General features: G+C 49.1%; 1 protein-coding gene across 5 annotated transcripts in view; it reads right to left on the bottom strand.

The window, feature by feature from the left end:
* Positions 1-2,041: 2,041 nt before the first annotated feature.
* The window catches only part of LOC132212169 (stimulated by retinoic acid gene 6 protein-like), a 31,990-nt gene continuing 11,868 nt past the window's right edge, over positions 2,042-22,163 (bottom strand). For 4 of the 5 annotated variants that reach the window (XM_059657416.1, XM_059657417.1, XM_059657414.1 and 1 more), the window contains 15 exons: positions 21,373-21,503; positions 20,457-20,577; positions 18,994-19,039; positions 17,905-18,033; positions 14,883-14,953; positions 12,902-13,013; positions 10,074-10,227; positions 9,574-9,649; positions 7,340-7,421; positions 7,015-7,063; positions 6,427-6,544; positions 5,267-5,386; positions 3,853-4,016; positions 2,980-3,126; positions 2,042-2,306 (listed from right to left, as the gene is read on the bottom strand). In XM_059657416.1, coding sequence (XP_059513399.1) covers positions 2,158-2,306; positions 2,980-3,126; positions 3,853-4,016; positions 5,267-5,386; positions 6,427-6,544; positions 7,015-7,063; positions 7,340-7,421; positions 9,574-9,649; positions 10,074-10,227; positions 12,902-13,013; positions 14,883-14,953; positions 17,905-18,033; positions 18,994-19,039; positions 20,457-20,577; positions 21,373-21,503 — 1,669 coding nt within the window. In that variant the 3' untranslated portion in view covers positions 2,042-2,157. Of the gene's footprint in view, positions 2,307-2,979; positions 3,127-3,852; positions 4,017-5,266; positions 5,387-6,426; positions 6,545-7,014; positions 7,064-7,339; positions 7,422-9,573; positions 9,650-10,073; positions 10,228-12,901; positions 13,014-14,882; positions 14,954-17,904; positions 18,034-18,993; positions 19,040-20,456; positions 20,578-21,372; positions 21,504-21,585; positions 21,683-22,163 lie in introns of all 5 variants that reach the window. The other variant, XM_059657418.1, reaches the window with a different exon arrangement.

The following is a 22,163-nucleotide window of genomic DNA, read 5'->3' as shown; positions in this document are numbered from 1 at the left end:
TACAGGCATAGCAACAACCACCGACACGTGGGCATCTTTAAAAATAACACTTGCCTGGACTGCGTCCTGTCCCAGGACAGTGGCCTCCTTTCTACAACTCTGAAGGAAGAGGGAACACGTGCTTCGTCTCTTGCTGAGGTTTCTCTGGGCCAAATATTAGGAACTTGTGGTTTTTCTAGTCCAGTCTCTGGAATTGCATCAGCACTAAGTAGGGAAAGAAATGTAAAGAGATTGGACACTGCGTGTGGAGGGGACAAGGCCAGAGGAAGATAACTTGCAAATGAACTAAGGGCAGGCAGGACTTTCCCTCCTGAGTCCCCCCTCTAAGGACCCAATCATCAGCCTTTATCTAGATTTGAATCCCCGGGGATCCTTGTCCATGATCTCTGAATTCCCCTTCCTGCTTGTTTCACAGCCAGGGGAAAGACGACAGCGGGGCCTCGTTCCATGAGCATGTAGCTACCTGTGAACTAAGATGTCCAGCCGCCCTGCACATCCTCGAAATCCCCTGGAGGCCCCAGCCTCTCTCTCGGGGACATCGTGGCTGAGACCTGGCTGGGACCTGATGGAGGAGCTCTGCTCTGCCAGGTTAAGCGTCCATGTACTTGGCCATGGAAAGACCCCCACACTCTCCCTCACTCGTCAAGGTGACTTCTGGAGGCAAGTCCACCAACAGGCCTGGAAGCAGACAGAGCTGCTGGGAGCAGATCCTGAGGAGGGTCCGTAGTAATCCCCAAGGCAACTACCTCGGGGGAGACCACGGCCGGCCCCTTCTTCACGGAGCTGCGCATCCTGAGGCGGGCAGACGTTAATCAGATCACCACCAAGTTAACGTGACAGGTATTTATTGAGAGTTGAGGGTAAATCAGGCATTAACTTAGGAGTGTTGGTATTAACTCATTTCATCCCCCAAATAATTTTGGGTGTTGTAGGTATTAGCCCTTTTCTATGTGAGGAAAAGCACGGAAAGGCAAGGTAATTTAGCCAATGCCACACGGCTAAGAAGCGATGATGTGGGGATCCCAGCAGCCCGAGTGCCCGTTTTCCCAGCTTCTAAACGCAGAATGACAAAGCTCGGTTGTGGGGATTAAGTTAAGAGATAAGTCCAGCAAACACCTAGCAACGGGACTGGGTTCACAATGGGTGCTCAGTAATGATTCCTCAAGTTCACTGGCTCTGGGAGGTGGACAGGGACCTCCCTCACCCTGTTGGGAGTCCTCCTGGCACTTGCACTGTGAATGGTCAGACTTTGTACAGACCCCGGGCCATCAGAGACCTCGTGCCTGGGTGTGAAGGATCTGCGTAAGTCCCAGGCCCTCTGCACAGAGAGGAATGTCCAGGCTTCCAGCGTGGCGTCTGGGCCTCCCTGGAGGGTCCAACAGTCCCCTACGCCCTGCACTGCAGGCACCGGAGGGCTCACCCTCGTCAAACGCACCTGCTCTCGCGGCTTTGGTCTTATCGTCCCCCACCTAGAATGCCTGCACGCCCACCTCTGCCTCCCCAGGACGGTGGCTTTCCCAGGGGGTCCCCTTGCCAGAGAGAATGTGTCCATCTCTGTGACCAAGGCCCAGTCGTCCCGGCAGGGAGAACTCAGTGTGTGCCTGCTCCCCCGACCAGATGGGAGGCTGGACCACGGGTTCCCTTCTCTCTCGCCACGGTAAGGCCTGGAAGGAGGAAGCAATGAGGGCCCTGTTGAATTAAGGCCGTACTTTCTCCCAGAGAAAAACGATCAGATGGTTAAACTATCCTGATACGGAAGGTTTACCACCTTCCTCAGTGACACAAAGCTCTGCCCTGTGGTCACACTAAGTGCGTCTCAACACGGAACTCCCCAAGGCTGTCCCCCAACCGTGGGGAGGAGAAATCATGACGGGACAAAGTTTGTTCAACGGAGTTTCTCTTTCGTGCTTGTTCTTGTTACTAGAGGAGTGAATTAGCCCTGAGCCTTCATCGTTCCGCCCAGATGATACCCTGAGGGGCCAGTGCCTTGCGCCATCTATGTGGGCAGTGGCTGGGCGTGCCATCGCTCTGGGGGGCGCCATCTATGTGGACAGTGGCTGGGCATGCCATCGCTCTGGGGGGCAGCTGCTGGGTAGCCGGGGCCTCCTCTCGGCAGCAGTCATCCGGGCGTGGCGAGGAGCGGTGCCGGAGTCCACGTCAGCTCTCCGAGCACGTGAGCAGGACCTGGGTGAACTCCTGGGAGCCGTGGTCTGGTTTTGACTTTCTGAGCATGCCCAGTCTGGGGTTGTTGATCAGGGTCTGTAGCAGGCGCCACCTTGTCCTGGGCCTCGCCAAGGTTCGGGGACCTAGGAGAGAATCAGAGCAGGTGGCTGGGGGCGGGGGCGGGGGTAGCTCTCTCTGCTTCTCCGAGGCTAAAGAAAAACTGTATGTGAGGTGTGAGGTGTGGGATACAAGTGGGGCAAGGAGCTGGACCAGGCGTCCTGGGGACATGCGGGTGGGTGGAAGGATGCATTTATCCCTCAGAGCTGGGTGTCTGCAGTGCTGGGAACAGTGATGAGTGCAGTTCAGATCGGTGCTGACAAGACAAGATTACCCAGGGCTTCCCAGCAGCAGGCGGAGCAGAGGAATCAGGTGGGAGAGTTGGGAGTAGACAGCATAGAGCCTTGAGGGGCAGGAGTTGGTGGCTGAATGCCCTCTTGGAGGCCATCTGGCTGAAGGCTGGGATATGCGTGGGGTCTCAAACAAATTGGGGGGGGTGGACTCAGCAGAACGAGAGCTCGTTTTGAGGAACAGGGAGGAGCCAGCTAGAAGGACAAGGACATAAGGCCTCAGGGGCCCCATAGCCAGGCTGACTAGGGGCTAACCCTCCTGATCTCCTGAGTGGATTTCCCAGGGCAGGGAGTGTGGAGGAAGGCAGGCAGGGAAGGGGAACCTGCGACATCTCAGGGATCCCAGAAAACGTTAGGGTACTTGTTTCCCGGTGTCTAAGCACAGGGAAGGTTCAAACAGGAGACTCACCTGCTGACTGACGCAGGTGCTCACATCTGATGGCCTGCTGCAGCTTCCTCTCCCTCAGGCCTGTGAGCAGGATGTGACAGAAGCTGACGAGCACGGGGTTGGTGTGATAATGGTCCACATAGAGCATGCCAACCCATGCACTGAACCCTGAAACCCACAAGGCAAGTCAGGCCCTGGGGCACATCGCAGGGTGGCCCGGGGGGGTGCTTTTTATGACATGACTGCAGCATCACTTCGCTCCTAAATGGTGCCCGTGTCTTTGCCGAGAATCTAGAAAATTGGGTACAAAGAGCCGAAAGGGCCCTTACAGATCACATTCTACTGTAATCCGTCCATGTAATGTGGAACTTGAAGCTCAAAGGAGCTTGGGGCTCCTTTAATGAACAGATGAGTGAATGAATGGACACGGGCCAGAAACAGCAGAACAAAAGCTATTTTCGCTCTACAGAAATGGTTTTGATTTTGGAGTATTTCAACTGGACAGACCAATTTCTTATCTAAGTAAGTTTCCAAATAGCACCACCAGTAATGCTGGGATGAGTCCTTTCTCAAAGTTTTCAGAGCCAAGCAGTCACACTCGCCTCCTAACCAGTTAGAGAGAACTGGGCTGCCTCCCACTGCCTGCCATTCTACCGCAAAGCTGTCAGCTGCACAGACATTCGATAGCCTGCATGCCCTTCTCCCCACTGGGCTGAGTGTTTTGGGTTTGCTTTATAGCCTCCCTGGAAAGATAAGCTCTGAGCAGACGTGAGGCGAGAACCCTAGGCCCCTGGTACCCGACCTCCAGGTGGCTTCTACAAAGGTGGGAGTCCAGCCCGCCCCCAACAGGTGGCCATAGGGGGTGGGGGGTAGGAGGTGGGGCTGGCCACTGACCCATGTCGGCCCCCTCGTAGCCGTTCTGCATGATGGGCCTGTCGATGCGGGCGATCAGCCATGTGCCCAGGATGCAGCTGATGAGAAGCCTGGAGAGGCAGGCGCCCAGGCCCAGCAGCACGTTGTAGAAGAACAGAAAGTAGTTGAAGTTGTGGAACACTTTCCTGCGAATGGAAGGAAGCAGGCGGAGGGGCGGCACCCTTTCAGTGTGAGAAGCTGGCCAGGCAGGCGGGCTCAGAGGCCATTGGCCAAATCCTACATTTCCTGGCTGCGAGCTGTGTGACCTTGTGCTGTACGTGTGAGCTGACTGTGCCCACCGCCCAGCACTGGTGTGAGGACTGGCTCAGCTGTAACATAGAGGGCTCTGAGCAGGGGGCAGGACGAGTGCTCGTAGCGACTGCAATGTCTGATGGGACCCTTGGGTTCTGAGGTTTCCTGAACAATGAGAAATCTCCTGTGGCCGCAGCTGGTTGTGTGGTTACACAGAGGCTGTGGCTTCCCCATTGTCTGTTGCAACAGCGACCTGCCCCCAGCTGGGACTGCTCCGAGTTCTCCAGATAAAATTTCCCAAATGACCACTTGATCATGGGGTCTCCTGCTGCCTATGGGATAAGCGCAAACTTTGCATGTTGAATTTCTGGGCCGTCCTCGAAAGGGGCCTTTCTGGCATTGGCACATCGTGCCCCCTCCCTCCCCTCACCACCCAGGGCCACTGCACGGCCATCACATTTGATTCGTACTGTTCTCCTGACACATCCTGCCCTTTCATGGCCTCCTGCCTTCATGGTGCAGTGGGGGATGCCAGCCATGCCCTCTCCTCAGCTCTACCTGTAGGCATCCCACCATCCTATCAACCTCAGCTCAAACGTCCCCTTACAGTGGAATTAACCACTCCTGCCTCTCTTCTACCACCCTGCCTCTCATTACTCCTGTTTCTCTTGGGATCCTTTCACGCCCTCTGTCTGGAGTCTACTGTCCCTATATCTGTGTCTGTCAGCCCCAGCGGACCCTGCGCTTCTCACAGGCAGGTCCTGTGGGGTATCTCTTTATGCTCAGTGCCTATGCTGTTTCTTTCGCCATGAATGGCTTTGAATAAGCAAATTAGAAAGGATTACCACTGGCCAGCACTATTGTTCCAGTTCATATTTGAACACAGCTCATCCTCAGAACACAAATGCACAATTATTGACATTCATAGATGTTTAGCAAGGTCATGCAAGGTCACATAGCTCATAATGGGTGGAGCCAAGATGTGGAACCAGAGAGTCTGGCTCCAGAGTCCACTCCTCAACCACAGCTCCTCACTCTATAAGCGAGGGTAGAGTTTGCCCACAAACCTGCCAGCGGTGAAGAGGAAGGAATAAGATTGCTGAGACCAAAGTCCTATAGTCACCATTCCCTTCTTTGCCCTCACCTGTTGTTGAGCGCCAAGGGCTTCTGCTTGTCAGCTGTGCCCATCTTGGGTTGCAGGAAGAAGCTGGCGGCGATCCATACCTGCAGGATCATGAGACCCAGGACGATGGATATGGTGAGGCTGAAACACAGGGTGAGACCATCCTAGGTGGCCTTGTCCACTCTTCTCCAGCCCTTCTCAAATGCCCAGTGAGATGCTGCCAGCCCGCCAGACCAACAGTAGCAATGAGCTCTGTGCTTTATGCCTACAGAGCATTCCACGTCCATTCTGCGGTGAGAAAATTGAGGCTCCCAAAGGGGCGATCACTTTCTCAAAGCCACATGGTCAGAGTTCTAGCTCTAGACCAGACCTTCAGGATCCAGGCATGGCGACTGGGACGAGTGGTTCAGCAGCATGGGAATCAAGGAAAGGAATGGGGCTCATGAAGGCCACGCGAGAGTGACAGGGCAGGCTCTGCACCAGACTCATGGGTGTCTCTAGGTGAGCCTGGAAGCAAGGAGCTCAGAGCAGGGGGTGTCCAGGGAGCACCACAGCCTGTGTTTGCACCCCTGAGCGGCAGTGTGAGCCAGTGGCTCAATGAGGCTTTGGTTTTAGATTGCCAGGCTCCCAGTCTGGCTTATCAGTGGACAAGATGCTTCACATCTCTGTGCCTCTGTTTCCTCATCTGAAAAAGAGAGAGCTAAATAAGTCCCAACCTCCACGAGTTCTTAGGAGAAAAAGCACACAGCGAATTCTCAATGCCAGCACTCACTTTTATCTTCCATACGGGGAAACTGAGGCTCAGAGAAGCAACCTACCCAAGTCATCTAGCTGATTTAAAACCCAAGCATAGATCCCTCTCTCCTTCTACTACACTGTCCTATCTCTCACTTTACCTTCTCTCCTCTGAACCTTCCCAGCTATCGAACGGACACATGTGTATCTGCCACAGACACCACTGGACGGACCCCGTTGAACAACGAAAGAGTGGCAATATTTTGTAAATTGTAAGGTTCCTATTGCGATGTGTTGCTCTTCTGGCCCATGCTTTGATCAGACCTAAGAGCGCAGTTCCAGGGAGTGGTGGGAGCTTAGCAGGAAAGGAGCATTTTGAGCAGCAGCTGCGAGGGCCCACCAGCTCCCAGGCCTGGGCAATGCCAGGAAGCCCACCGAGCACTTACATTCCAATGCCCAGTCCTTGGAGCATCTCCAGGCCCTGGTTGTGGATGATGGGCAACACCAGGCTGTACATGATCACCATGCCACACAGGCTCTGCACCACGTGGAGACTGAGGTAGCCTGTGGGCCGAGGGAGCCGGTGGTCACTCAAGGCCCATCGTGACCCAGTCACCTGTGTCCCTGTCTGTAGCCCTGATCCATCCCCCTGCCACCAAAGGTCCTGACACTTCTGTCTGTGCTGTTTCTTCTGCCTGGCATGCCCTCATTTTTCTTCCTGTTGACCTTCTGCTCACCCTGCCAGGTGTGGTTCAAATGCCAACTCCGCTAGGATGCACTCAAGCCCTGCCCAGGGTGTGGAGTCACTTCCTCCTCTGGATCACCACTGCCCTTGGCATACTCACCCGGTGGGCTCAGGACAGGTGGGGGCGATGATCTATATGACTGTGTGACTCTCCCTCCTTCCTGAAGGTCCCTCACAGGCAGGAGCTAGGGCTGCTCCTGCCTCACCCTCTCCTCCCTGCCTACCCTCAGGCTCCGCAGGTGCCCAGGTAATGTATATTGAATTGAATGGGTCACATGATGGCACTTACCCCACAAAATGTAGGCTATTTGCCAGCCAGAGTACCTTGCAATGGCCGCCTGGGATTTAAAAAGAAAACGGGTCCCAGAGGGGAGAAAACCTTGATCACCTCGGACACGTGTCCAGCATCCCTGTCTCACTGGAGATGCATCCACCAACCCACCGAGGCATCTGACTGTCCTCATTTCACAGCTGAGGAACCGCATGATGAGAACCACTGTCCCATCACCCAGCAGCAGAGCGTCCTAGAATGAGGCCTCTGGCTGCCACCCAGGGCTCCCCCACGCCACGCTGCCCCTGTCCGAGGTGCAGGAGACAGGTCTCCGCAGACTTACCACACTCCCTGAGGAGGAAGGGTTACGGAACTTCAGAGGGAGAAAGTGTTTATTTCCTGCCCACAACCTCTTCACGTGCTTTCTAGAGAAAAGGCGGCAAATTAGTAATGTTCATAACCACAACTCCTCATGCATGCAGAGCTCAACAGATACAAACAGAAGGGCCTGTGGAGGGAGGCGGTGGGCAGCTTAGCCTCTGCTATTGACCATAGTTCATGCGGTGGTTCTGATTAGCCTTAAAAATCTTAAGTTTAATACATTTTATTAAAATAATATACAGTTACCTCGTCTTCAAGACGCTATTTGAGGCTGTGTATGTGGCTTTTATTTTCTTCATTTTGCTCTACTTTTTGTATTTTTTCTACAGTGACTATAAATCATTTATGTAATAATACTTTAAAACAGATGAGAATAGGAAGCCATTTGTAATGATACTCCCAACTTATAACATAAAGGGAAATGAAAAGGGGCAACACCCCTCACAACCCCAGCGCCCCAAGAAATCACCGCATCCTTTCCCAGTTGCTAGTCTCGGGCCTGGACCTTTGCATAAAGACTAGGTTGGCAGAGTCAAGTGCATGGTCCAAATTCACATCTGGGTCCTGCTTTTCCAATAACGTTCTATCTCCAGCATTTTCCAGGTGGTTTTATCATTTCATGACCACTGGATTGGGAAAGCTTGATATGAAATAGAGAGTGTAAACATCTCATTAATAGTGTGTATATTTATTACATGAGGAAGTGATGGTATTTGGGTTATGTTAGGGTAAGCATTTCGTTAAATCATTTTCACCTTCCTTTTTACTTTATTAGTAGCATCTACTAGGAAATTAAAAATGGCACCTATGGCTTTCACGGTGTTTCTGTCTGGCAGCCCTGGAGCAGAGTGTGCAACCAGGAATACAAACAATGTTCAGCTCAGGGGCAATAAATTGAGGTCTGAATGGAAGAGTTACTTTACACTGAATATTTTTTTGGTAACTTTAAAAAAAAATAGCTTGTCTGTAAGTTGGAATAATTCTAAGAAAAATAAAAATGCTGGCAAAACGCTTCCCAGGTTGTAGGGTGCTTTCTTGTCCATTATTTCCTCTGCTCCATCATCTACAATGGAAGCAGAGCAGGGATCATCACTCCTGGGTGACAGGTGTGGGAGAGGGAGCCAGCCGGGGCAGGAAGGAGGCCTTCCCAGCACACGTGACTTCTCTTCCCTGTGCTCTCAGTTGCCCTCTGCCCATGGCCATGCAGTCTGCTCTGCAGAGTGGTTGTCCCTGGTCAGGACCAAATGCCTCAGTAAAAATCTCCCAACGGCTTGAAGACTAAGCACGAAGGGAACAGACATGTCCCTTCATCAGACAGGGCAGGGGACAGCATCAGTGTCCAGGCCACCCACAGGCCCAGGGAGAAGTGAGGCTATGGCCGCTTCATGCCAGGAGAGCCTTTCTTCTGGATGCCACTGGCAAGAGACTCACCCTGTGGGCAGCCAGATGGTGAGGATGCAAAGGCAGGATATTCGGGGGGGGGGGGGTGGCAGGGGGAGGGGGGGCAGGGGGAGGGGGGGCGGGGAGGCAGGAAGATTGGCCTTGAGCTTCCTGTGAGTCAGTATGAGTTAGAGACTGAGACAGAAAGAGAGACAGAGAGAGGCAAAGACAAAGGCAGAGAGGCCAGAGCTACCTGCATTCAACAGCTATCTGCATGCAAATGCTAGCTGGTATTGAGGGCCATCCCCTCCTCCTGCACTGACTGCGGTCCTTGAGGTTGAGGCCCCTGGTCCCCTTGACCCAATTTCCTCTGATGTCTTCTTGAGCCACATTCATCTGCTGATAGCCCAGTGCGATGAATCCTGGAGAGCAGGACGGGTCTGACACCCAAAAGAGTTGCCAAAGTGAACAAGAAATGTCAAGGTCTGGGGTTGGAAGACAGGATCAGCCATTACTTGCTTGGGTAAGATATTTTGTTGAGTCTCAGCTTTCTCGGCTATAAACATGGAGATGCAAGTACCCCTCAGGGCTGTGGTGAAATGAAGATTCTAGCACAATGTCCAAACCACGGTAGAAGCTCAAGTCAATAGTTTTGGTTTGTTTGTTTACTAACAATAGATGTGGTTGTCCCTGGACCTTGCACGCACTCCTGGTTCCACTCCCGGTCACTGCTGGCACTGCTTGGGAATTCTTAGAAAATTCCATCAGATACTTTCCTGGCTGGAGACACACAACAGACACCCTGAGCCCTCTTACCTGTAACAAGCCAAAATGTGGAATAGATAGCTCACACACGTGAGGAAGGCAGGAAGAATGGTAACCACCCAGACTCCTGAAACAGAACAGATGACAGGAGAGGCCTCCAAAGGTGCACTAGAAACAGTATTTTCAAAATGCAGAAACTCACATCAGAAAGGTCTGGGTAACACATACTATACGTCCTTTAACACACTTCTTGCATAAATACAGTTGTGCTTATATATTTCTGTTTCATTCTTAGCCACACACACACACACACACACACACACACACACACACCCTTGAAATACTTTATTTCCTGCACAGTCCTCTCCTTTGCTATTAATATTTTCAACCCATGAATAATGGGAAGAGAAAATTATGGCACATATACATTTTAGGTAGCTTCCATCCTTGTAAAACTTTATTAACTTCTAACTGCCACTTTTGGGGGATGGGGACGGGAGATGGTGACCCACCTCCAGTTAAAGGGCAACCATGTGCAAGGCTGGTTTTACCTTTGGAGATGTTCATCAGCTCCTTCATCTGCAGGATGACTGGGGTCAGGGTCCCGGTCTGGTTCACGGAGGCAATGTAGCGCTCTAACTCGCCTTCAAACACATCCAGCTGGTCTCTCACATACACGAACACGCAGAACTCAATGACAATGAACTGGGGACACAGAGCAAATGCTTCAAGGTCTCACCCGACTCCAGCGTTTGCCCAGTATGCGGATAACTATGGGTCTCTCTCTGGTTTTGAGGTCAAAGCTCTTTGAAGTTCAACACTCATCTGCCATAGACTCTGGACACTGGCTCTCCTGAGGTGAATGGGATTGCGGCTTCCTTGTAGACGGGAGACACCGCACACTCTGGTCTTCACCCCTCAGCGTACGAGACAAGGTCCCACAGGGCTCAAAGAACTCTTCAAACTTTACTTAAACCAGAGTGAGATAAATGCCTCATGTTGAATAAGGGGTGACCTTGGGGACAATTCCAGTCATATCTCATCGCTCCCCTTCTTGCATCTTAGTGATAACCAAAAAGAAGGTACCATTTCCTATACACAGGCCATGCGTGCTCACCCCTATCATCCTGTCATCATACCACCCTGCTCCCTCATCATGCCATCCTGCTCCCATCAACTCTGGCCTTGCCATTTTTTTTTAAAAATATATTTTATTGATTTTTTTACAGAGAGGAAGGGAGAGAGATAGTTAGAAACATCTATGAGAGAGAAACATCGATCAGCTGCCTCCTGCACACTCCCCACTGGGGATGTGCCCGCAACCCAGGTACATGCCCTTGACCGGAATCGAACCTGGAACCCTTCAGTCCACAGGCCGATGCTCTATCCACTGAGCCAAACCGGTTTCGGCTGACCTTGCCATTTTTATTGCTCCACTTTGACCCTGCTTTTGACCCAGTTTACCTTGAATAACTTTGACCACACGAGATGTTTTGATTCTGTGCTTAATAAAAAATTTGTTGAGCCCTGACCAGTTTGGCTCAGTCATTAGAGTGTTAGACCATGGGCCAAAGGGTTCAATTCCTGGTCAAGGGCATATAGCTGGGTTACAGGCTCAATCCCTGGCCCCAGTAGGAGTACAGGCGGGGGTTAACCAATCCGTGTGTCTCTCCACACTGATATTGCTTTCTCTCTCCCACTCCCTTCCACTCTCTCTAAAAAAAAATCAATGGAAAAAAATATCCTCAGGTGAGGATTAACAACAAAGAAAGCGTAAAAGTGTGTATGTGTGTGTGTGTCTGTATATGTGTGTTGAGAAAGCAAAGTTAAATAACAGCCAAATGAAATAAGACATTTCAATTTTTGACCCTTTAAAAATAATATAGTACATCAAGTTTATCCACTTTTATTTTTAATTCAAAAATTATTTGTCAATTATTTTATATTTAGATGACATAATTTTTATTTGGCTAAGTAACAGTGTAGAATAAAAGACCTCGATGAAGCTGTTTTCCTTAGCTCTGCTGAAATAAACGTCCAGTAGAACTCACCAGGGAGCCCATCTGGGCGGGTGCTTTCTTGTTTAAAGGTCATTACTCATTGATTCAAAATCTTTTAACAGCTTTAGGCCAATTCAGATCGTCCACTTCTTCTTGTTTAAGTTGTGGCAGATTGTATCTTTCAAGGAATTCATCCACTTCACCTAGGTTATCAAATTTGGGGGCACAGAATTGTTCATACTACTCCTTTATTGTTCTGTTAAGCCCATGGAATCTGTAATGATGTTCCCTCTTCCATTTCTAATGTGTCCCCTCTCTGTTTTTGTGTCTGGCTAGCGGCTTGTTGATTTTATTGTTTCAAAGACCTAGCTTTTGGTTTCATTGATTTTCTTTATTAATTTCCTATTTGCAATTTCACAGGTTTCTGCTCTAATTTTTATTATATCTATCCAGCATATTTTGTATTTAATTTGCTCTTCCTTTTTAGATTCCTAAGGTAGGAGCTTAGAGATTGATGTAGATCTTTGTTCATTTCTAATATATACATCCAACGTTATAAATTTCCTTCTAAGTACTGCTTTGGCTGCCCCTACACACACATTTTTGATAAGTGTGTTTTCGTTTTCACTTAGTTCATTTCATTTTTTAGTTTATTTTTAACTTCTCTTGAGATATTTTTTCTTTGATCCATAGTTACTTGGAAGTATGTTGTTTAATTTCCACTATTTTGGGATTTTCCAGTTATCTTTCTGTTATTTATTTCTAGTTTAATTCCACTGTGGTCTGAAAGCAGACACTGTAATTTATATTCTTTAAAATTTTTTAAGATGTGTTTTATGGTCCAAAATTTGGTCTATCTTGGTGAATTTTCCATGTAGTCTTGAGAAAAATGTGTGTTCTACTATTGTTAAATAGTTGATGAATGTCCAAAATTCCAGTTGATTGTTGGTGTCCATTACAGTTCAGATTTCCCTACCTCAGCACTGATTCCCATGGGGTTTCTGCTCCATTCTGTTGTGTTTCTCTATATGTACCTGTCTGTCTCTTCAACTTAGGGGCAATGATTTACCCCATAACCCCACTTCTATGGATCTAAGAAGAGTTGTTGATTTTTTTTTTCAGTTTGTTTAGGTTTTCATTTGTTGTTAGGATGGAATGGCATTTCGCAAGCTCTTTACATGTGGAATTAGCAAGTAAAGTCTCCATAAATAATTTGATTACATTTATTAGTAATGTTCACCACATGGGTAAAAGTGTCCTTGGAGTCAAAACTGTTTAATGTACAGAGGTGAAATTTTGAGCCAGCTGTTTAAGAACAGCTCCTCTCCCAGCCCCACCCCACTTGCAAAGTCGAAAAGAATGTGCTCGGATCTACTTACGAGATACAGGCAGATGGAAGCCAACACGGCGGTTCCGATCATTCTGCTTGGGAACTGGAAGCAGGGGTCCCACTCGTAGATCCTGCTTTGAAACCAAGACTTTTTCTTCTCTCTGTTAATGAGTAAACACCAAGAAAAGACAGGTTGTGGTTGGTGAACAAATGCCTAATTCTTCTAAAAATAACCTCGTTACCCCTCTTCATCTTAGGTTTCAGTGAAGAGCAAAAACACTGGTAGATTCTACAGTTTCTATTCTCCCCTTATTCTTAAGAACAGAGACTGGGTTCTGTCTGGTGTAGCAAGTCACCAAACTGAAAGGCTAGAGTTTCTGACCTCTCTTACCTGTAAGATTGACCAAGACTAAGTACAGGGCAATTAGTGACCAGAGGGGTGGTGTGGGACTTTGGGGAGGGTGGTTAGATAGAATCAACGCTGCAGAAGGGGCCCCACCGCCTTTCCTTCTTTTTTCCTGCCTGCCATCTGAAATGCTGACATAGTAGCTGATCCAGACTGGAGTCCCGAATCGACCGTGGACCATGGACAACCTTCATGATGGAAATCACTAAAATACTGAAGCAGGAAAACAGATGATCTTGGTGCCATAGTGAGCAGCAGTCCAGGATCAATATGGACTGCAGCCTCCAGAATTCTTTTAAATACATATATTTTTATTGATTTCAGAGAGGAACGGAGAGGGAGAGATAGAAACATCAATGATGAGAGAGAATCACTGTTCGGCTGCCTACTGCATGCCCCCTACTGGGGATTGAGCCCCAATCCCGGCATGTGCCCGTGACCGGAATTGGACCTGGGACCCTTCAGTCCGCAGGACCCTTCTATCCAATGAGTCAAACTGGTTAGGGCCAGAACTCTTTTATATGAGAAATAAATCTCTCTCATTTGTGCCACTATTATTTTGTACTAGAGAGTCGGTGCACAAGAATCATGCGCTAGGGGCAGGGGGAGCCCAGCCCGCACCCTCTCACAGTCCAGGAGCCCTTGGGGGATGTCCGACTGACGGCTTAGGCCCACTCTGGCTTCTGGCTGAGTGGCAATCCCCCTGTGGGAGTGCACTGACCACCAGGGGGCAGCTCCTGCAATGAGTGTCTACCCCTTGGTGGTCAGTGCGCACCATAGCGACCAGTCGTTCCGCTGTTCAGTTGATTTGCATATTAGCCTTTTATTACATAGGATTATTTGCTACATATAGCCAAGTGTAATTCTAATGCAAGTACTAGTTTTGCCACTGTGTGAGCTTGGATTAGACATGTCCCTTCTCTGAGGCGTATTCTCTTGTACGCAGTGGCAGGGGTAAGGTGACCATTATGATCACTGGAGACCGTGTACTTTTGCCTGGCCAAGAGCTATATCCTCTGTTATTGGTAATGGCATATGAGTTTTTCTCTGAGAATCTACTCCTTTCCCACCATCAGTCCTAATGGGCAAGTGCAGCTGAACCACTTCCTGGATCCAGTGGTAACCATGCGACCCAGCCTTAACAATCACTTTACTCCAATCCCCCAGCCACAGTAACTGGTCCTGGAATGGCATTTGGTCCAATCTGACCCAATAAAACACATGCATGGGACTTTGGTTTGAATTATTAGATAGGAAAAATTCTCTTTCCTGTGAGCTTAAACCAGGAGGGTATAAGCTTAGAGATTCTGGGGCCCACCTTGGGGAGGAAGCCCATCTAATCAGAAAGCTAAGTCGGATAAAAGCAGAGTTAAGAGGGGACGAGGGACAGAGGCCTAGTTCTGCTGGGTCCACCTAAGCTTGAAACTACCACTAGACGTTTAAATCATGTAAGGCCACACGTTTCCCTTTTCTCGTTAATCCCATTTGAGCTGAGTTTCTGTCATTAGCAAACAAGAGCCCTGACGAATACAGAAGACTTCCTGTCATCTCAGGGTCCCATGCTGTCAGGGCTCGTCCCTGTTGGTGGGAACACCTGGGGTGAGTGAGTCAAACCGTGGCTTACTGCAGGGGGGGCTTCCGCAGGAGCTGCTTGACGTGCTCTGCCTGATGGATTTCCAGAAACGGCTTTTCTTCCTGTGAGAAAAGAGAGTGGGAGATGCTTTGGCTCACAAATTTGTGTTGGAGTGTTGGTCTCTTTGAGGGGCTATCACCACAGAGGGTAGGAATTTGGGTAGCACTTGCTCTTTTGGATTCAGCCATTCCCAGACACCTGTTACTTAATGAAGCGAAGAGCAGGGTCCCGTCTCCTGTTTACCAAGCACTCGCTTTCAGGAAGTGCCAGTGGTCTGGCTCCCTTGCCTCCTCTGCTTACTGACTGCACCAGTCACTGCTCTGGGAAGTCTTTCTTCTCTTTGAGATTTGGTGATTTCCCATCATAGTGTAAAACACGGTTTAAAATCCCATTGTTTTTACTTATTATAAATAGAAAGAGTTTCTTTTACTCATTTCTTATTCTGCAGTATTTTAAAAAAACACACACACTTTACTGATATGTTTTAAAATGTTTTCTCTGCCTGTCTGGTGTGGCTCAGTGGTTGAAAGTTGACCTATGAACCAGGAAGTCACAGTTTGATTCCCAGTCAGGGCAGATGCCGGGGTGATGGGTTCGATCCCAGCGGGGGCCTGCAGGAGGCAGCCAATCAATGATTCTCTCTCATCATTGAAGTTTCGATCTCCCTTCCTCTCTGAAATCAATAATAACAATAATTTTTTCTCCGAGTGTAATTAGCTTTTCACAGTACTCATCTATTCTGCTATATATGTTGAATATGTAAATTTTACATGCTGAGATGAAATCTTAAATACTGCAGATATTAGGTAGAGTACAGAGGATCTGGTTAGCATTTTGACTGGTGAGTGACATCAATGAGATGGAGGAATAGGGGGTTCCAGCCCTCAGGCCACTCTGATACACCTATTTTGACAAATACCCACAGATGAGAGTAACTTTGTAGAAGCCCATGAGTGTCCTGGGGAGGTTCCAGAACTCCAGTCAAGCAAAAACTCTGAGAAGAAAGGCACTGAAGAGGGTAAGAACATTTTCACTTTACCAGTGTCACCCATCCTCAAGGAGGCGCAGGTCAGTGCATAGAGAGACCCCACCTTGGCCTGCAAATTCTCCCATGAGGGAAAGAGTAAAGGTGTAGAGCTTTTCTATGCAATTAAAGTAAGTTGTTATCAACTTAAAATAAACTGTTATAATTATAAGATGTCTTATATATGCCGTTTTTATATAGTAATCACAAAGAAAATCCTGTTTTATACAAACAAATGATAAAGAGAAAGGAATCAAAGCATACCACAACAAAAAGACCCACACACATCACATCACAAAAAAAGCAAGAAATGAGGACTTACAAAAACAGTCAGAAAACTAACAAAATGACAACTTTAAGTCCTTACCTACCAATTTCTTTAAATGTAAATGGATTCAATTCTCCAAGTCAAAAGACACAGAGTGGCTGAATGAACTAAAAAAACAACAACACCTCACACAAATATATGCTACCTTCTAGGGGACTCACTTTAGCTTTACGGACACACACGGGCTGAGAGTAAGGGATTAGAAGAAGATATTTCATACAAATGTTAACCAAAACAGAGCAGAGGTGGCTATATTTATATGAGATGAAAAAGACTTTAAGTCAAAACTGTCACAAGAGAAAAAGAAAATCATTATATAATGATAAAGCGGTCAATTCCTCAAGAGAATATAACAATTGTAAAGATATATGCACCCAACATCACGGCACCTAAGTATATAAAGTAATTATTAATAAAACTGAAGCGATAAATATACAGCAACTTAATAATAGTAGGGCCGAAACCGGTTTGGCTCAGTGGATAGAGCGTCGGCCTGCGGACTGAAGGGTCCCAGGTTCGATTCCGGTCAAGGGCATGTACCTTGGTTGCGGGCACATTCCCAGTAGGGGGTGTGCAGGAGGCAGCTGGTCGATGTTTCTCTCTCATCGATGTTTCTGACTCTCTATCTCTCTCCCTTCCTCTCTGTAAAAAATCAATAAAATATATTTTAAAAAAAATAATAATAGTAGGAAACCTCAACACCCAGCTTTCAACAATAGATAGATGACCCAGAAAGAAAATCAATAAGGAAACAGCTTACTGGAACAGCACTATAGGTCAAATAGACCAAATAAACATATACAGAACATTCCGTCCAAGAGCAGAGAAGATATGTTCTTCTCAAGAGCACAGGGCCCGTCCTCCAGGAAACGTCACACATTAGGACACAACACAAGCCTTCACAAGTTCAAGTATCAAGTATCTTTTCTGACCACAACGACATAAAGCGAGATATCAGTAACAGGAAGAAAACCGGAAAACTCACAAATATGTAGAAGTTAAACAATACATTCCTGAACAACCAACAACCAATGGGTCAAAGAAAAAAGTCAAAAAGGGAAAGCAAAAAATATCTTAAAAACAAATGAAAATGGAACTACAACAGACCACCACTTATGGGATGCAGCAAAAGCAGTTCTAAGAGGGAAGTTTATAGTGGTAAATGTCTACACCAGGGGTCCTCAAACTATGGCCTGCGGGCCACATGCAAATACAAATATTGTATTCGTTCCCGTTTTGTTTTTTTACTTCAAAATAAGATCTGTGCAGTGTGCATAGGAATTTGTTCATAGTGTTTTTTTAAACTAGAGTCCGGCCCTCCAACGGTCTGAGGGACAGTGAACTGGCCCCTGTTTAAAAAGTCTGAGGACCCCTGGTCTACACTAACAAAAAGAAAGGTCTCAAACAAACAGCCTAACTCTATACCTGAAGGAATCAGAAAAAGAACAGTGGTTAAGAAAAAGCCTCGACAACCAAACGGTCTGGGTTGCTTTTCTGGCTCTGCCACAGACTGGATACGTGATCCTGGGCAACACAACGTACTTCTTTGGGCCCAAGCTGCCTGCTACAGAACGGGGGGAGGGGTAATAGCACCTCCCGCACGGACTGTTGTGGAGACCAAACCTGTCAGGACGCGCGCAGTGCTTATACTTAGTACTCACCGTCTGCAGCTCCCAGCCCAGGTGGACCCTCAGAGACTTGACGAACATGTACAGGAAGCGGCCCAGCAGGAAGGACAGGCACAGCAGCGAGGGCCAGTAGAACATGACGGTCTCATACCTCCCCAAAAACTGCAACGAAGCAGACCGCTGGTCACTGGCTCTAGATGGGGCAGAGCCAGGCCCCTGATGAAGCTGTGGACAGGAACCTGCCTGCCCCAGCCTGCTCCCACCAAAGCCCACTCCCAAAGCTTGGATTCCTGCTCCTCCAGCCCCACATCATTGGAATGAGCAGGGGACTTGGAGTCCAGCAGCCCTGGATATGAGTCCAACACCCCCATTTTACTTTGTACAAAGGGATTTGTTCAGATGAGGTGTGAAATGCTCCTTTTGGAAAATATAAGAGAAGGAGAGGGAAAGAAGGGGGTGAGGGGGAGGTAGAGAGAGAGGTCTTGCACCTTTTCCTGGGGTATGGGACTAAACAGATGAACAGCTGTATCAGTCTCCTATTAATAGACTGGGAAACTGAGGCTATGTGAAGGAGTGTAAAGAAATGAGCCCCTGCCCTGACCGGTTTGGCTCAGTGGATAGAGCGTCGGCCTGCGGACTCAAGGGTCCCGGGTTCGATTTTGGTCAAGGGCATGTACCTTGGTTGCGAGCACATCCCCAGTGGGGGATATGCAGGAGGCAGCTGATCAATGTTTCTCTGTCATCAATGCTTCTAACTCTATCCCTCTCCCTTCCTCTCTGTAAAAAATTAATAAAATATATTTAAAAAAGAAAGAAAGAAAGAAAGAAATGAGCCCTTATTCAGCCATTCCTGGTCTCAGTGCCCAGATCTGCTGCTTCTTAAGAGTTACTCCATATCCTTCAGATTCCTCACCTATAAAACAGGTTTGCTGAGAGCTTCCCCACCTTGAGGGGCTGCTATGGGCACTGACTGAGAGAATCTCTCTCTGAAGTAGTACCTTGACGAACATAAGATACCATACAATGGAAGCATCACGAATGGTTCCAACTCCCTTTTGTACACAGGAGAAATCGGAGGCCCATAGAATGACAGAAGCTTGTTCAAAGTCACACAGGACTCACCTGCCCATGGGGACACTGTATGATGTGAAGAATGGTGACAGCAAACCTGCCGGAGAGAAGCAGGACTTGGGGTACTTCCAGCCCCTGTGACAACAGCCCAGATCGCCCCAGCCTGAAGTTACCTCCTTGGCAGGGCTGGTTTCCAGGCCTCCGTGTATGCCCCACCCAGATCAGGCACCCTGCTTGTGCCTAAGAACATGCAACGAAATCCATTTAATGCCCTCAACTCGGACACAATCCCAGAATCCACAGCGGCAGAGCAGGAGGACCCTGAGCGGTCCCCCCATCCCTCCCCTTCACTCAGGTGGGGAAACCGAAGCCCAGAGATGGGAGGGGATTTGTCCAGAGTCACACCAGAGCCAGGACCAAGACCCAGGTCTCCTGACTCTGGGGCTGAGCTCTGTCTGCCTGTGAACACCGCCCTGAGGAATGAGCCTCAAAGCTTTGCTCCTGCTGAACACACATTCCTGGTCATGTCCAAGCTTGGGTCTTCCTCCCATGGTGTCCAAGCTGCGGTGTGACTCCTGCCACCCTGTCCTCTCGTGGTCAAAGAGTCTGTCATAGGCTGAGACGTTACTCTTCAGCTAACACTGACTATCCTCTCTTGTAATTTTTTTTAAAAAGCAAGCCACTTATACAGTCTGGAATTGCAGTCACTTGTCAGCCCCCTGCACGCTTCAGACCCTGGGCCTGGAACCCCTGCCCTCAAAATGCTATGAGGGAGGCAGGCCCCGTAAGGAGAAGTGGACAAGGACGTGAGCCTAGCAGGACTAGAGAGCGGAACTGCCCAGGGGATGACTCAGTGAGCAAACATTCCCTGGGGCCAGGTCTGCTGGTCCAGTGCCGAGGGCACAGAGCTGACAGAAGGGTCAGGAGGCTCCCACTGTGGTGGCAACAAAGGACGGGCACATGTCCCTCCCTGGGCCGGGTGGGGGGAGAAACACGGAGACAAGGCGGCCAGAACACGTGCTCACGAGGGGCTTGTCTCGTTTTCCAGCATGTTCCCTGGCTCGTCGAGTTTGCTGAATGAGTAAGAGGATGGATGAAGGAATGCAGGCGTTCTATATGACCTGCATACATGCCAGAGACTGGTTAGGGGGTAGGAGAGAGACAGGAGAGAGACTGGGCACCTGCACTTTCTCCAGGGAAGCCACAGCACAGGGAAGCAGCATCCACACGACACTCCTGCTGCCACCAGTGGGGCCCTCGCAGTTTACGGAAATGAATTTTTCTACATCTCTGAAAACTGGGAATGTGTGAATCATGAATGGCCGCTTGCGAAGCAGACAGAATGCTGGCCTGACAGTGGGACTGTGGACCAGTCATTCCACCTGCCCTGGGCCTAAGTTCTGAGCAAAGGTACCCTCCCAGGGAGGGCTCTGAGGTCACCGCCAGCCCTTTGTCCAGGGTTCAGCAACGGCCTAAGGAATTGTGGGAGGGCAGGCAGGCAGGGTCTGTCTTACCAGATCAGAGAGTAGAGGAAGCCCAGGATGGAGCTGGCCAGCTGGAACTCCGAGGAGAGGCAGGCAAAGAAGGGGAAGTGGGACAGGCCGACTTCGAAGCCTCCAATCAGAAGCACAAAGGCTGGGAAGACAGGGCCGGAGATGCTGTGAGTGCCTCTTCTCACGGGCTCAGGGGAGCCCCAGGGAAGCTAAGGGCTTTGTGCTGACTTGCCGTCATGGACCTCAGGACCCAAGGAGACGAGTGGAGGAGCCCCAGCTTAGCACAAGGAGGAATGCAGGAATGTCTGTCATTCATTCATGCAACAGACCCTCCTGGTACCTCTTCCATGCCAGGCACTGGGCTAACTGTTGAGATGAAGAAGACTTGGTCCCTACCCTTGATTAGCTCACAGTAAAGTGGGTGGAAACAGACCACATCAACGAACACACAAGAATCACCGAGAGAAAACTGGTTGGACAGAGACGTTTGAAAGTTGTCATATTAGGGATGGTTGAACCTGTAGATTAAAGTTGCCACTTCAGGGGGAGCATGAGGCATGGAGAATGAAGAGGCCCCAGACCAACGGCCAAAGATGATCTGCTCTTTGAGGAAGTATCTGAGGGCCTATTGATAGTAAGAAGGCAGCCATGACTATGGCTCAGGAGAGATTTTCAGGGTGGGTGGTGGTGAACCTACTTTCTGAGCCTTTGCTCCACTCTGTCTGAAGAACCTCTGCCTCTAACTAGGAGAACACCCCACACATAAGCTTTGAGACTCTGTGGGCTAGGCACTGATGCCGGACAAGTAACAGGCAGGAAGAACACTGAGTTCACTCACAGAGCTTACCCTCTGACCCCAGAGAACCCCTGCATGCTGTCTCTGAGAGCAAGAATGTCCATGGTTAAACTCCCAGCAGCTATGAGGCGGCCCTGGTACCTTGGGCCCACTGCGGGATCTGCAGGAGCTGGGAGCCTTCTGAGAACAGGAACATGACCTTATTGGCTGTGGCTCCGAAGGCAATTCCGTAGGACCATCGGTTACTAAAGGTGCCCACGAAGTCCAGAGGTCTGTGAACAAGAGAAACAGTTCACGAGGCCAGAAGGTGGCTCTGAGACATCCCACATTTAATCTCCAAAGTCCCAATCCCACCTTGAGGATGAATGATTGGGGAGTGAACTATTCATTTCAGATGACATTTTCTTAAGCCCTCTGTGCCAATTCTGGGGCTAGGCAGGGATTCAGGGTACTGAAGTGAGGAAGACAAAATTCTTTTAAAAAATTTGTTTATTGTTGACAGTACTATTACAGATGTCTCCTATTTCTCCCCCTTCTGCCCCCTCTACCCAGCCTCAGAGAGAATCGTCTCCCAGAGATGCCTATCTCAAGAGCCCCGGTTCCCATGAGTCCAGCCTTGCAGTGAGACCTCTGTAACTTCATAAAAAATCCTGTTCTCATTTTATGTAAACAAGCTATTAAATATCCGTTTCCCCTAATCACAGGAGACCAGCCGACGTCAGAGTAAGCAATTGCAACTGGATAGGAGAGCGAAGGCTTTCCCAGCAGAGTGTCGCTTAAGGCAGGCCTCAGTGACACCTCAGGGCGGTGTGAAGAGCAGCCTCACCTTCCCGAGCCATCTGCCCTCTCATCTTCACCTCCACCTCCAAGGATTAGCTCATGAAGCACCTCTTCTTGACGCCTCCCTGGCCACCCACTCCCAGTCAGGCACA

This window comes from Myotis daubentonii, chromosome 11, assembly GCF_963259705.1.
Source record: "Myotis daubentonii chromosome 11, mMyoDau2.1, whole genome shotgun sequence".
NCBI classification, from domain to species: domain Eukaryota; kingdom Metazoa; phylum Chordata; class Mammalia; order Chiroptera; family Vespertilionidae; genus Myotis; species Myotis daubentonii.
Note: the sequence above shows the minus strand (reverse complement) of the source record. Positions and strands in the feature narration are given on the sequence as shown.